Here is a 13,425-nt window from a genome sequence, read left to right as displayed (position 1 = left end):
TTCAGTATTGTGGGTAAGAAGCTTCCCTGTCATTTCTAGGAAACACAGTGTCAGCGGATTTCGTGCTTCTCTGACTAATGTCTTTCTGCCCCTCTTTCATGATGTTCACTGTGCCTTAGGTGCAGGGGTTGTGCACACAACAAGCTTTAAATTATAATACATGCACATTGTATTTCAGGAAATCATTAGTAGAACCTAAGTTCGAATAGCAGATACTAATATTGACCTTCTCCTTCTCTAAAAGCTTGGGAAAATGCGGCTGACAATTCCATGTCGGGCACTTACCTGTTCCCACCTTCAGTGTTTTGATGCAACTCTTTATATTCAAATGAATGAAAAAAAACCAACGTGGGTTTGTCCTGTCTGTGATAAGAAGGCTCCATATGAACACCTTATTATTGATGGGTATGTATGTTTCCATTTCTCCTTGTGTTTTAAAATGACCCTCTGTTAGCCGAGTTTGTCACCATCAGGTTTGAGATAAAACCTAGAGGGAAATTTTTCAAAGTAGGATTTTCATTATTCTAGAAATCTGAGTAATTAACATTGTAAATACTTTCCATCTTTCAGGGTTGTTTTTAACCATTTATTGGTGGCATAGTGTGCACATGGAAGTTAGAGGACAACATTGGAGAGTTGGTTCTTGCCTTCTACCATGTGTGTTTGGGGGATCAAACTTGGGTTGTTAGGCTTGGCAGCAGGAACCTTCCACTGAGCCATCTCGGTGTCTCCCCCACCCCTTTAAAAATTTTTTAACATTGAATTTTATTTATGTTGTGTGTGTTCATCTTGTTTTGAAAACAAGTGCAGACTGGAGCACTGGCTGCTCTTCCAGAGGTCCTGAGTTCAATTCCCAGCAACCATGTGGTGGCTCATAACCATCTGTAATGAGATCTGGTGCCCTCTTCTGGTGTGCAGGGATACATGCAGGCAGAACACTGCATATGTAATAAATAAATAAATCTATAAAAAACAAAACAAAAACAAAAAGTGCTTTTTCCTTTTCCTTTTCCTTCAGTACCTTCTGTTTACCATTTTAAGCACCACTAGTTCTAAACAGGGTCTGCATATACTTTTGAGTACATCTAAGACCTACAGAATGCATTGGAGAAAGCATGGTTATTAGAAGGTTCTGGTAAACTCGAATTCATCCAAAATAAATAGATAAATAAATAATAAATAAATGAGAGCTTTTGGAGCTAAAGAGATGGCTCAGCAGTTAAGAGCCTGTATTGCTTTTATAGGTCACCCAGGTTCAGTTCCCAGACCAGGGGATCTGATGCCCTTTTCCATACTCCATGTGCACATACACACACACACAATTTAAACAATTTATAAATAATAAGGTCTCTTTTAAAAGTTGGACTTTTTAGTAGAAGGTAGCCAGTTTCTAGAGACTAGCTCTGCTTCTGTCCTGTCCATCAAGCCCTGTTCTCCACTCTCAGGGCTCCTGGCAAAGGGCAGCCAGCTGATAGCAGCTCCCTTTGTTCTGCTGCTTGGGTTTCTATCCTTGCCTTGTGTTTCCTCTCTGTGTCTCTACCCTTGCCTCACAGTGCTCCATGGCTCTCCTTAAAACCCATCTGTCTGTGGTGTTTGAACCTCTGGCCATGAGTCTGTTACTTCTGTCGGCTTCTGTTTGGCTTTTTCCACGGAACAGGAAACAAGGAAATGAACTGTGAAAAAGGAAAATGCCTTCTTCCTAATGTTTCTAGTAGTCTTCAGTAAAGCACTCAAACAGGACAGTTTAGTTACAGTCTATGAGAAGGCATATGAGCCTGAGGGAGTAATACAAGCAGTGGAATGTGTTTATCAATGGACTTACAACCCAGAACTTAGAAGATGTCAGTCTTGGGAAAATAGGAGTAGACAGCATTGTTTCCTGTTGGAGTTTTCAGAAATGAAATGATAACTAACATAAATTTAAATTCATAGTAATATTTTATCAGCTCTGTATAGTATATATCTTAGTTCTTTCCTTGTAATAAAATCTCTTCTCTCTTTCTCTCTCTGAAAAATAGAAAAAACAGGAAATAAAGGGCATTTTTGACATAACTTCCGGTTTTATTTTTACATAAATTCTGATTATATGCTATTAATAACCTTGAGTCTTTGGTTTTATTTAACATTATAACCGGATAATTTGGCCACAGTGAATTTCATGCATTCCCTATAAATATTCTTTTAGTGCCAATGTATTATTTTATTTGGACTTAACTGTTGATTGTATGGTTTTTTTGTTTTGTTTTGTTTTTATTTTGGTTTTTTGGGGTTTTTTTTCTTTTTTTTCTTTTCTTTTTTTTTTTTTTTTTTTTTTTTTTTTGATTCAAGGTTTCTCTGTATAGCCTTGGCTGTCCTGGAACTCGCTCTGTAGACCAGGCTGGCCTTGAACCCGCAGAGAACTGCCTGCCTCTACCCCCTGATTTAAAGCATGCACCACCTCCACCCGGGTAGTTGTTACTTTTTTTTTTTTTTTTTTGGTTTTTCGAGACAGGGTTTCTCTGTGTAGCTTTGCGCCTTTCCTGGAACTCGCTTTGGAGACCAAGCTGGCCTCGAACTCACAGAGATCCACCTGGCTCTGCCTCCCGAGTGCTGGGATTAAAGGCGTGCGCCACCACTGCCCGGCTTACATTTTTATATGTATGGCTTTAGTTTATAAAATAAGACCTTATGAGCAATTTACAAGTGTATAGTATAAAGAAGAAAACTGAACACAGACAATCACTACCCAGAGATAACTAGTGTGTGCTTTTATTCACACAGAGAATCTTGTTTTGAGATACCTTTTTTTCTTAACCATCTCAGTTTTTGTGAACTGAGATGTATTTGTATATTTAAAAATCTTGGGGCCACAGAGATGGCTCAGTGAGTAAAGGTGCTTGCTGCTGAGGCTGACAAGCAGAGTTCAGTCCCCAGGACTCACACAAGGTGGAGGTAGAGAACCAACTCCTACAAGTTGCCTTCAGACCTCCAAACATGCACTGTGGCAGCTACCTACCCATATAACACACACTAAATAGATATTTTTAATTGTCATTTTTTTCAAAGTTACATAACATTTTTATATGAATGTTCCACAATTTGAGTAACTATTTTCCCTATTTAGCATTAGGTTTTGAGAACAAACGTAATTTATCTGTTCTACTTTCTTTTCTCCCATTTACTCTTTGTATAAAAACATAGAAAATCTAAGTATTTTAAGAAACAGGTTTCTCATTTCTCTTCATTTAAAACTGCTATATTAAGGACAGATTGTTTGCCTAGGTTGTTTATGGAAATCCTAAAGTACTGTACAGACTGTGATGAGATACAGTTTAAAGAGGATGGCTCATGGGCTCCAATGAGATCAAAAAAGGAAGTGCAGGAAGTTACTGCCTCATACAACGGAGTTGACGGTGAGTAGCTGTCCACAAATAAAGTACTCACCACTGTGATGTACCATGGTTTTCACACTTTTGAACGTTCTGAGCAGTACAAATAGCTCAATAATTGTTAGGTAATTGATTAAATGTCCACAAATAGTGAGATTCCTTTTAAATCAACTTTGTTTGCCAGCCTTAAGATTTTTATGGTGCTAATGCGAGCCTTAAGATTTTTATGGTGCTAGCTTTCAGAGTAGTCTAAAGTCACTTTTCAAGTTGTGGTTTTTGAAGCACTACCTTTTAAAGGGTTTATAGTTTTGGTGTAATATATTAGTATTTCCTAGGTATTTTGGATGCTGTATAGATAAACATATATCTATACAGTCCTGCTCTAAAACACTTTTATTCTAAAGTGGACATAAAAGATACTTTTTTTTTAAAGGTCTCTTCATGTATATAGCTCTGGCTGTCCTGGAACTCATTATGTAGACCAGGCTGGCCTTGAACGCACAGAGATCTGCCTGGCTCTGCCTCTGGAGTGCTGCGATTAAAGGCTTGTGCCACCACACCCAGCCGTAAGATATATTTTGATTATTCTATTTGAAAATTGTTTTTCAAAATAATTCATTAACAATCAATAAGAAGTGATAGTTTTAAACTTAGTAGAACAGAGCCACTCTTACTTCTCAGCTCTGGCTACAGTAGTGTTGCTCCTCTAAACTGATATGCTCATCACAGGGACCCTGAGAAAAGAGGAGAATTGACACGGGTCTTGTGCTTTAATCATTCCCACACAGGATGCTTGAGCTCCACATTGGAGCATCAGGTGACTTCACACAACCAATCCTCAAATAAAAACAAGAAAGTCGAAGTGATTGACCTAACCATAGACAGTTCATCAGATGAAGAAGAGGAAGAACCCTCTGCCAAGAGGACCTGTCCTTCCCTGTCTCCTACATCACCACTAAATAATAAAGGGTGAGTACTGCTAGAACTTTCCCAAAAAAACTCTATTGTGAAAGCTTGTTTGGTAAGTAAAGTAAAGGCTGCCAGATAAACTACTATGCTTGAGTGCAGAATGTAGATTGACTTTTTCCCAGGGATGTCACATTCTTGAGGAATTAGAGCACTACACTACAAGAGTTTGGATATAAGATTCATCAGATCAGGAGATGCTTCTGGGCCTAGAGAGATGCATCAGTGATTAAAGGTGCTTGGTGCTGCTCTTGCAGAGGACCTAAGTTCAGTTCCCAGCATCCACATGATGGCTCACAACTGCCTGTAACTTGAGCTCCAAGGGATCTGATGCTGCCTTCTGGCCTCCAGGAGTGCACATGCACACACACAATTTTTTTAAAAAGATGGTTCTAGTGTGTACAGTAGTTTTGATACCATCAGAATCATCAAGAGTTTTGCTTACATTTAACCATTCTTTTTTGTTTTGTTTTGTTTTTAATAAACACTCATTTGTTTTGTGTCTATGTGTGTGGAGGTCAGAAAACAACCTTCAGGAATTGGTTCTTTCCTTCCACCATATGGGTCCCAGGATCAAACTTAGATCGATAGACTTAATAGCAAGTGCCTTTACTTGCTGAGCAATCTCACTAGCCCTCATTGAACCAATTTTTGATTAATGTTGTAAATAGAATTACTCTTGGACCAGGTATGGTGGTGCACACCTTTAATCCCAGTACGTGGGAGGCAGAGGCAGGTGGATCTCTGAGTTCCAGGCCAGCCTGGTCTATAGACTGGGGACTCCCCCACCCCCATGCTCTTTCCCTGTGTCCTCTCCTCCTCGTTTGTGGTGTGGCTTTCCTTCCAGTATCTTTTTGCAGTCTTTATCCAGTTTTAGCCTGGTGATAGCCACCTTGCTGGAGCGAGTGCCACATGACAGACTGTTGAACCACTAGTCTTTCCCGCACTGGGTCTGTTCAGTGTAGACAATACATTTCCTTTTGTGAACTCAGATTGCTCTGCCGACCTTTATGGTGTCCCTGAACAACCCAGACTTCCTCACCCTTTGGGGTCCAGGGGATGGACAGACGAGTGCACGTGTATCTCAGCTCTTGGGAAAGAGGGCAAGACTGACCTTTCTCTGAATCTGAGGAGTTGATTGAAATGCCTTTCATAGTTGCTACCCGGGTCAGAAGCCACAAAGGGATTAGACTTCATTTTGGCATGCTTGTAGGGTTTAGAACACTGCCTAAAAACTGGAACCTACTTGCTATCAAGTTAACTCTGAGCACTTACAGTAGAAAGCTGAGCACACCTGACCATTGAAGCTGGCTATAGACGTGTGTGAGCTGCCAGGCAAGATTTGCGATGACTTGGCTTGCCTTCACAGTAGCCCTGTTCTTGTGGCCTTTGTTTCCCAGGAGCCTCCCATCATGTTGTACCTTGGAGCTGGAGATTGTAGCGCACATTTATAACCCCACCACTCATAAGACTGGGGCAATAGGACTGCCACTAGTTTGGGGCCAGCCTGAACTAGATGACATCCTATCAAAAAAAAAAAAAATCAGTTGCCATAACAATTTTAATGTAGTAAGTGTTCTGAGGAACTTAGAGACCAGAGGATATGCTTAGATGATACATACATAACTCCTATGACATATGAAGGACCAAAAAAAAAAAAAATGACCTTGGATCTGGATATCTGCAGTAGGTCCTAGAACCAACCTCCCACAGATATCTGGAGAAAACTGTATTGTCAAATTTTTGTGCCATAATTGCAAAATTAAAAGACTTTCTTTTTTTTTTTTTGGTTTGGAGCTGAGGACTGAACCCAATGCCTTGTGCTTGCTAGGCAATCACTCTACCACTGAGCTAAATCCCCAACCTCAAGACACTGTCTAAAACAAGTATATAATACTTTAGGATTAATTGTATGGCTGTTTGTACTCTTCAGAATAGTCATATGTGAACTCTACAGTAGTTTTACTATCTGAGTATATTTTTTTCATCAGGAAAACTTTGGAGTCTTTAGAAATCTAGTATTTCTTCTTTGTATATTTACTTTACAGTTCCTCCCAAAATAGCTCTGTTTATTATGTTTGGAAAATTACATTAGTTGCATTAACTACTTCCCTGAATTTTTGCCCATGATGAATTATGCCTAGATATAGCTTTGCAAATGCTACACCTTTATCTCTGACTGTGTAGATAAAACCTGGATGTCTCTAGCATCTTTAAAAGAATGATTACGCAGCACTGTGAGTGTCACAGCAGCAACCAGCTGCCAGCTAGGACACTACTACCCCTGCTGCTGTGCACTGTAATATGGAAGTGCACTTGAAAGCAGTCACAGAATTGAAAGACGATGTGGCGGCCATCCCATAGCCAGGAGATAAGGACTGCAGCATCTTGCCAAGTGTTCCATTCACCCAGAAGTTCCATACTGTGTGGTAGACTGGGATGTTTGTAAAGACTAGCAGTCAACTGCTTTTTCCTGTTGCAATCTTCTGAGCATAGACAAAGAACATAGCTAAGGAACATGGCATTCTCTGTAGGTGTAAGAGGTTTACACTTTCATTGGATGGAACACTTGTGTGCAGCACCTGAAAGTGTCCCACTCACAAAAGTGTAATGCATACTCATAATTAGGATTCTGTTCCAGGAACTCTAACCTTAGTGTGTTTTGAAGTACTCCATACCATTTAAATTGTACCCCTACCTGCAAGTTCTTCATGTGGGGTATTAGAGGCAAAAGCTCAGGCTGGGGATGTGGTTCATTGGATAAAGTACCTGCTGTGCAAGCATGATGATGACCTGATTTTAGATCCCCAGATCCCATGTAAGCCTGCTGCAGTAGTGTGCATGTCTAATTCCAGCACTACTGCATCAAGAAGGGACTCAGACAGGAAAAGCCCTGTCTGGCCCAGCATATCATGAGCAATGAGGGGAAAGGCAAGGACCAATACATCAGGTTGTCCTCTGCCCTCCATGTGTGTGCTGTAGCACCTGTGCACTTACACTAGCATGCAAACACTCGTCATGCAAAGTGAAAGAAGTCTCTATTCCTCTGTTTCTGTTACTTGATTTTCCTCTGTGCCTGTTAGCCTTACACGATTGGGATCATGTGTAATGATGCATAAACCTTCCTCGGATTATCATAACTATTTTTTTTCAAAGTCAGTTCTTTATTCCTTCTTTTTTTTCTTTCCCCCCTACCCCCCCCCCCCCACACCCAGGGTTTCTCTGTAGCACTGACCCACCTGGAACTCTCTGTAGACCAGGCTGGCCTCAGACTCAGAGATCCACCTGCCTCTGCCTCTGCCTCCCAAGTGCTGGGATTGAAGGCGTGCACCAGCACTGCTGGGCTTTCCTCCTTATTTCTTACAGGAGATAAGGAGAAAGCTTTGGCCTCCAGCTGATGAAGTGTGTCAACTTTTCTGGAGTTCCTGTGTTTCCTTTGCAGCTGTATCACTCTCCCTTTAAAACTTCTCTTCCTCTTCACTTCAGGACACTTCTTTACCTTGTCTCGCTGCTTTGATTGGCTTCAAAGGCTCTATCATTTGAACTGTGCTGATAGCCAAGCTAGACCTTGGGTGAACCAAAGTTCCCTCTGAACAAACTCGTAAATCTGTTGTCTCCTCGGTGCTCAGGTTGCTGCATTCCACTAGTTGTCTCTAGTTGTGTTTTCCTTACCAGAGTCTCTTAGTCAGGGTTTCTGTTGCTGTGATGAAACACCATGACAAAAACAAGTTGGGGAGGAAAGGGTTTGTTTGGCTTACACTCCCATACCACTGTTCATCATTGAAGGATGTCAGGGCAGGAACGTGGAGGCAGGAGCTGATGCAGAGGCCATGGAGGGGAGCTGCTTACTGGATTGCTCTCATGGCTTGTTGAGCTTGCTTTCTTATCAATCACTAATTAAGAAAATGCCCTACAGCTCAGTATTAGGGAGGCATTGTCTTAATTGAGTTTCCCTCCTCTCAGATGATTTAGCTTGTGTCAAGTCAACATAAAACTGTCCAGCACAAAGGGTATCCCTAGATTTCTCACTGTCTACCCCTTGAGTATCCACGTTAAAAGGGCCACAGTTTCCTTTGTTGTGTATACCTTTCACTCATGTCCTGTGGCGGTGACTCAGCTCTGCATTGCTCCTGCATTGCTCCTGCATCCTTAGAGTGGAGGATGGCCATCTAAGGACTGTATGGGCTAGAAATGGTGATTCCATTGCATCTATCTGATTCTCCTTACAGCCTCTGCAAAAAGACTACTGCATGCCAGTTATTTCTTACCATTTGTTTTGCTTTTTGTTTGGTTGTTATTGTTTATTCTTTTATCATAATAAAAAGTAGGACTCATTGTGGGATACAGTTCCATTTGTTAAACTGTTAGAGTGACTATTACATTTTCTAAACATTTCTTTTCCACAGTATTTTAAGTCTTCCTCATCAAGCATCGCCTGTGTCCCGCACCCCCAGCCTTCCTGCTGTAGATACAAGCTACATCAACACTTCCCTCATCCAGGACTACAGGCACCCTTTCCACATGACGCCCATGCCTTATGACTTACAAGGTGAGTCCCTGGTCCTTCAACTGCTGTCACACAGGCTGAGGAATGCCTTCACTCTGTGTGGCTGCAGTCTGGGGATGAGGGATATAGGGAAGAAGTGGAGATGGGGAGAACAGGCCTTTGGATCCCAGAAAAAAACAGCCTGAATCTTGGTGGCACCTTCCTCCGCAGCCAGGGCTCACTGCTGTGGGAATACTGAGGCAGTGGTCTTGAGATGTTGTGAACTCCCCAGTATTCTATAGGCCGTTGGAACACTTCTTGCATGTGGCCTTCATTTTGGTGGGGGTGAATGCTGGTTTTTATTCTTTATGGCTTCATGTAACAGACACTGTGTGTAACTGAGTTGTATTATGAGACATGATCTTGCTGTGTAGCCCTGGTGCTGGCCTGGAGCTCACCATATAGTAAACCAAACTGGCCTCAAACTTGCTGTCATCCTCCTGCCTCTGCCTCCCAAGAGCTAGGATTTTAGGCTTGCACCATATTGTGGAGGTGCTTCATGCCATGGTACACATGTGGAGATCAGAGAACAGCCTGCAGGAGTTCATTCTCTCCTCCCACTGGGTGGATGTTAGGGGTCAAACTCAAGTCACTAGCTTTGGGGACAAGCACTTTTACCCACTGAGACTTCTTGCTAGCCCTGTAATAGTAATGAATTAAGACATTAGAAATGTTTTAATTTGGTTCTTTTTTAATCCTCTTTTTCTTTTCTTATTTTTTTTTGAGGCAGTCTTTCTTTGTAGTCCTGATTGACCTCATACTCACAGATATCCACCTGCAGGTGTACACTACCATGCCCAGACTTAGCCTTTTTAAGAGAAGTTTGAAATGCCAATATATTCATTTGTATCTCAAAAAGAATGTCAACTCTGGGCGTTGTCTTTAAAACTTAATGGCTTATGGACTGACTATTGAACTTCCCAGAAGTGGGAAGGTGGTTACTCCCAGCAGTTTTCTAAACAGCTTTCCTAGCTATTTGCACACATCCATCACTATTGAAACACGTTTTGTAGGTCCTCGTACTGTAGTCTCTTCTGGTGTGGGCAGGAGTGGTTGCCAAAGTACCGCATTGCTTGTGCACCTCATGGTTAGACATTAGCACAAGACACTCCTTTTCTTGTTCGTTATGTAGTGCTGAGGAGTGTAAAGCAGTATATAGGTTAGGAAGGGGCTGCCTGCAGCCAGGAATCGGAGCTGAGCTTTTCTGTGGTGCCACCAGACACTTATTTTTAAAGTCAGGGTCTCTTTGTGTAGCAGCTCCGCCCGCCTGTTTCCTAAATGTTGGGATTAAAGGCATGCACCATCATGCCTAGCTGTACAGTCACACTTGGGTTTTAATCTGGTCTAGATGATGGGAAGTGAACAACACATCTGAGGAGGAGAATGAAAAACTTCACTACAACTTGGGTGACCTCTTAAAGTTTCACTTGTAAAATCAAACCAAAAGTAATGAAAGACCCCAAGAGGCATTCATGTACAGTAAATTAGATTGAAATCTAAGGGCTAAGGACATAAGTCAGTGTGTAGAGTGCTTGCCAAGTATGCATGAAGCAATGGGTTTTATTCGCAGCACTAGATAAACTGAACATGGTGATATATGCCTGTAATCCCAGCACTTCGAGGTAAAGACACGATTAAGAAGTTCAAAGTCAAGCCCAAGACAGCCAGGACTCTGTTACACAAAGAAACTCTTTCTCGAAAAACCAACACCACCCCCGCCAAAAAAAAAAAAAAAAAATGGAAGTTCAAAGTCAATATAGGTTGTGGCCATCCCTGCACTACATGAGATTCTATCTAAATAAATAACTGTTTAGCCAGGCAGTGGTGGTACACACCTTTAATCCCAGCACTCGGGAGGCAGAGCCAGGCGGATCTCTGTGAGTTTGAGACCAGCCTGGTCTACAGAGCGAGATCCAGGATAGTCACTAAAGGTACACAGAGAAACCCTGTCTCGAAAAACCAAAAATGAATGAATGAATGTTTACTTGTGAGGAATCGGTGAATGCAAGGTGTTTGTTTCCAAACTTGGACTTTATCCTTCATAGCTTAGAGGTGGAAGAGCCATAGAACACCCAGCTTAACATTCTTATGGCTTTTGTTTCGTTCTTCGTTTTTTTTTTTTTTGTTTTGTTTTGATAGGCTTTTTTTGTTGTTTGAAAGTCTTTTAATGTCCCCTTAGCTGGCCTGGAAGTTGCTATGTAGACCAGGCTAGCCTCTAACTCATAAAGATCTGCCTCCATCTGCCTCCTGGGAGTGCTGGGATCAAAGGTGTGCACCCCATGTCCAGCATTCCTTGTGTTTAAACATGAATCCAGAGTGCATAGAGTGTAAGACTTAAGTGCTGGGGTATTTAGAAATGTTTGTTTTTCTTTTTTGTTGTTTTTTTGCCTCTAAACTACGTTTTTTAAATTCTTTCCACAGGATTAGATTTCTTTCCTTTCTTATCAGGAGACAATCAGGTACGTTAATGTGAAAACAATCCATTTCTTTAATTGTATATTAAAATATCTAAAAGTATAATACATAGCCAGAAGAAAGAATAAATTTCCTTGGAAAGTAGGGTACCTATGGCCAGTGTTGCTCTGGCTGTAAGAATTTAAATAAAAGCCACCATTCATCACCACCCTTCACCCCCAGTAGAGGGTAAAAGCAATGTCTACCTATTGATTTCTCAATACTGCTGTGTGAAGACACAGGGCAGTGAACCATGTGACTGGTAGATTTCAGTCTTGGCCACATGTGTGAGAGTGTCTGTTGCCCAGGGCTGTGGTGCTTCTGCATCGCCAATGGTATGTTTAAAGCAAACAGTTGGGTGCAGTCCATAAGCACTCGGTAGTGATGGCGAGTGACTGTTGACCTCAGTCATACAGTATGCTGTGCTTCCTCACACTGTGTGTACTGCAGCTCTACTGCTGCTTCTCCTCCCAGGTTTGTCTCGAGCTCCTGTTGTTTTATTCATCTCAGACCCTAAACGTACAAAATCAATTGCTAAAAGGCCACATAGAGTGACCTGGAAACAAAACTAAAAGTGATCACGGTGTGTAGAAGGAGAAAGTCAGTGAGTATTACTCACCAGTCAGGCTGTCCCATTGCACTAGAGCTACAGACTTGAAGAGCAAGAACAAAGTGACCCAAGTCTCAACGAAAACAGTGAGACAACACAGATTGAGAAAGGCCTGCTTCAGCCATAGAGAAATGGCTAAGGACATGGATTAAGGATAGGAGGCAGAAGCACATCTCACCACCAAAGCAGTGATCCAGCCACTGTCCAGATGCCTTCCTGAGTCTTGTGCCAGCAAGCTGGAGCACTGGTTGGAGATGAGCAAACTTTGCAAGATGTTCATTGGTGATAGTGCTCATGTACATCATCCTTCATCCCATTATCACAGTGGTGGTCTCGTTCTGACACCATGTCTCTGACCCAACCAAGAGAAATAGATCAAGGAGATTTTTTTTAAAATGTTTTTGAGGATTTCATACATGAGTATACTATATTCACATTATTTCAACCCATCCCTCCTCCAGCTCCTCCTGTGGCTCCTCTCTGTATATATATTTTTAATTTTTTATAACTGTTGTATGCATGGTTGTATATGTGCAACACAGCACATGTTTGGAAGTCAAAGGACAGCTGTGTGGAGTCAGTTCTCTCTGCCTCTGTATGGGTTCCAGCCATTGAACTCAAGTGCTCAGACTATACAGCAAGCACCTTTATCTGCTGAGCCATCTTGCTGGTTGATCAAGGAGATTCCATGGCCTCTGAGCCCACTGCCCGAGTAGGACCTTTGTCCAGGCTCTCCTGCAGCAGGAACACTGAGGAGACATACCTGTGGATGAAAGGCAGCACCAGTGCTGTTCAGTAGCCTTGTTTAGGCTTGGGCTGATGTAACAGAACTAATGGCATCTGGAGGAAACCCTCCAGACATTATTACTGATTGCAGAGAATTTGCTTTTGGTGAGAAGGTTGCAAAGCAATGCTGTAGTAACTCCAAAATGGTATGTGTGACACTGAGGTGCCCCAGAGAGGTTCCTAAGGAAACTGTTGTGGAAGCCTTGGAACTGAAAAGCAGGCAAAGAAAGGGGAACTGGAGACAGAAGGAGCCCCCAAGAAGTTTCATAAAGGAGCTAGCGGAACTTCTGCAGACATCAGCAGTCCCCTTTGATGCCTGAGAACAGAGCGTCAGAGAAGGAGAGTGTTTGTGTTGCACTGTTCACAAGCACATCTCAGATGGAAAGGGACAGACCAAGCAAAGCACCACAGCATGTTTCGGGAGAATGGCACCTGCTTAGGATGAGCTCTAGTGAGTCATCAGGAGGGATCCAGAAGTAGGCATTGTCCCTGCCCTGAAAACCTTCCAGGAAACAAGATGTGCCTAGAAGATAGTGATACTTAGCCCTGGCCTATGTAGACCTAGGAGTATATGTATATTTTTGTCTTACTTTTCAGCAGAATACATAATTAGATCTCATAGGGTATAGAGATGATGAAAGAATGTTTTTGCACAGCTATACGGTCTATTCATGTTGTAAGTGTTATTATAAAGA

The 13,425-nt window shown here is 42.0% G+C and overlaps 1 protein-coding gene across 1 annotated transcript in view; it reads left to right on the top strand.

Annotated features, from left to right (window-relative positions):
* Pias1 (protein inhibitor of activated STAT 1) overlaps positions 1 to 13,425 on the top strand; it is a 122,430-nt gene that overhangs the window by 104,150 nt on the left and 4,855 nt on the right. The window contains exons 9-13 of the mRNA XM_052763382.1: positions 245 to 405; positions 3,262 to 3,392; positions 4,157 to 4,337; positions 8,741 to 8,883; positions 11,302 to 11,339. Coding sequence (XP_052619342.1) covers positions 245 to 405; positions 3,262 to 3,392; positions 4,157 to 4,337; positions 8,741 to 8,883; positions 11,302 to 11,339 — 654 coding nt within the window. The remainder of the gene's footprint in view (positions 1 to 244; positions 406 to 3,261; positions 3,393 to 4,156; positions 4,338 to 8,740; positions 8,884 to 11,301; positions 11,340 to 13,425) is intronic.

This window comes from Peromyscus californicus, unplaced genomic scaffold, assembly GCF_007827085.1.
Source record: "Peromyscus californicus insignis strain IS unplaced genomic scaffold, ASM782708v3 Scaffold_11__1_contigs__length_118956290, whole genome shotgun sequence".
Lineage (NCBI taxonomy): Eukaryota > Metazoa > Chordata > Mammalia > Rodentia > Cricetidae > Peromyscus > Peromyscus californicus.
The sequence above is the reverse complement of the archived record's forward strand: the minus strand, read 5'-3'. Positions and strand labels throughout refer to the sequence as shown.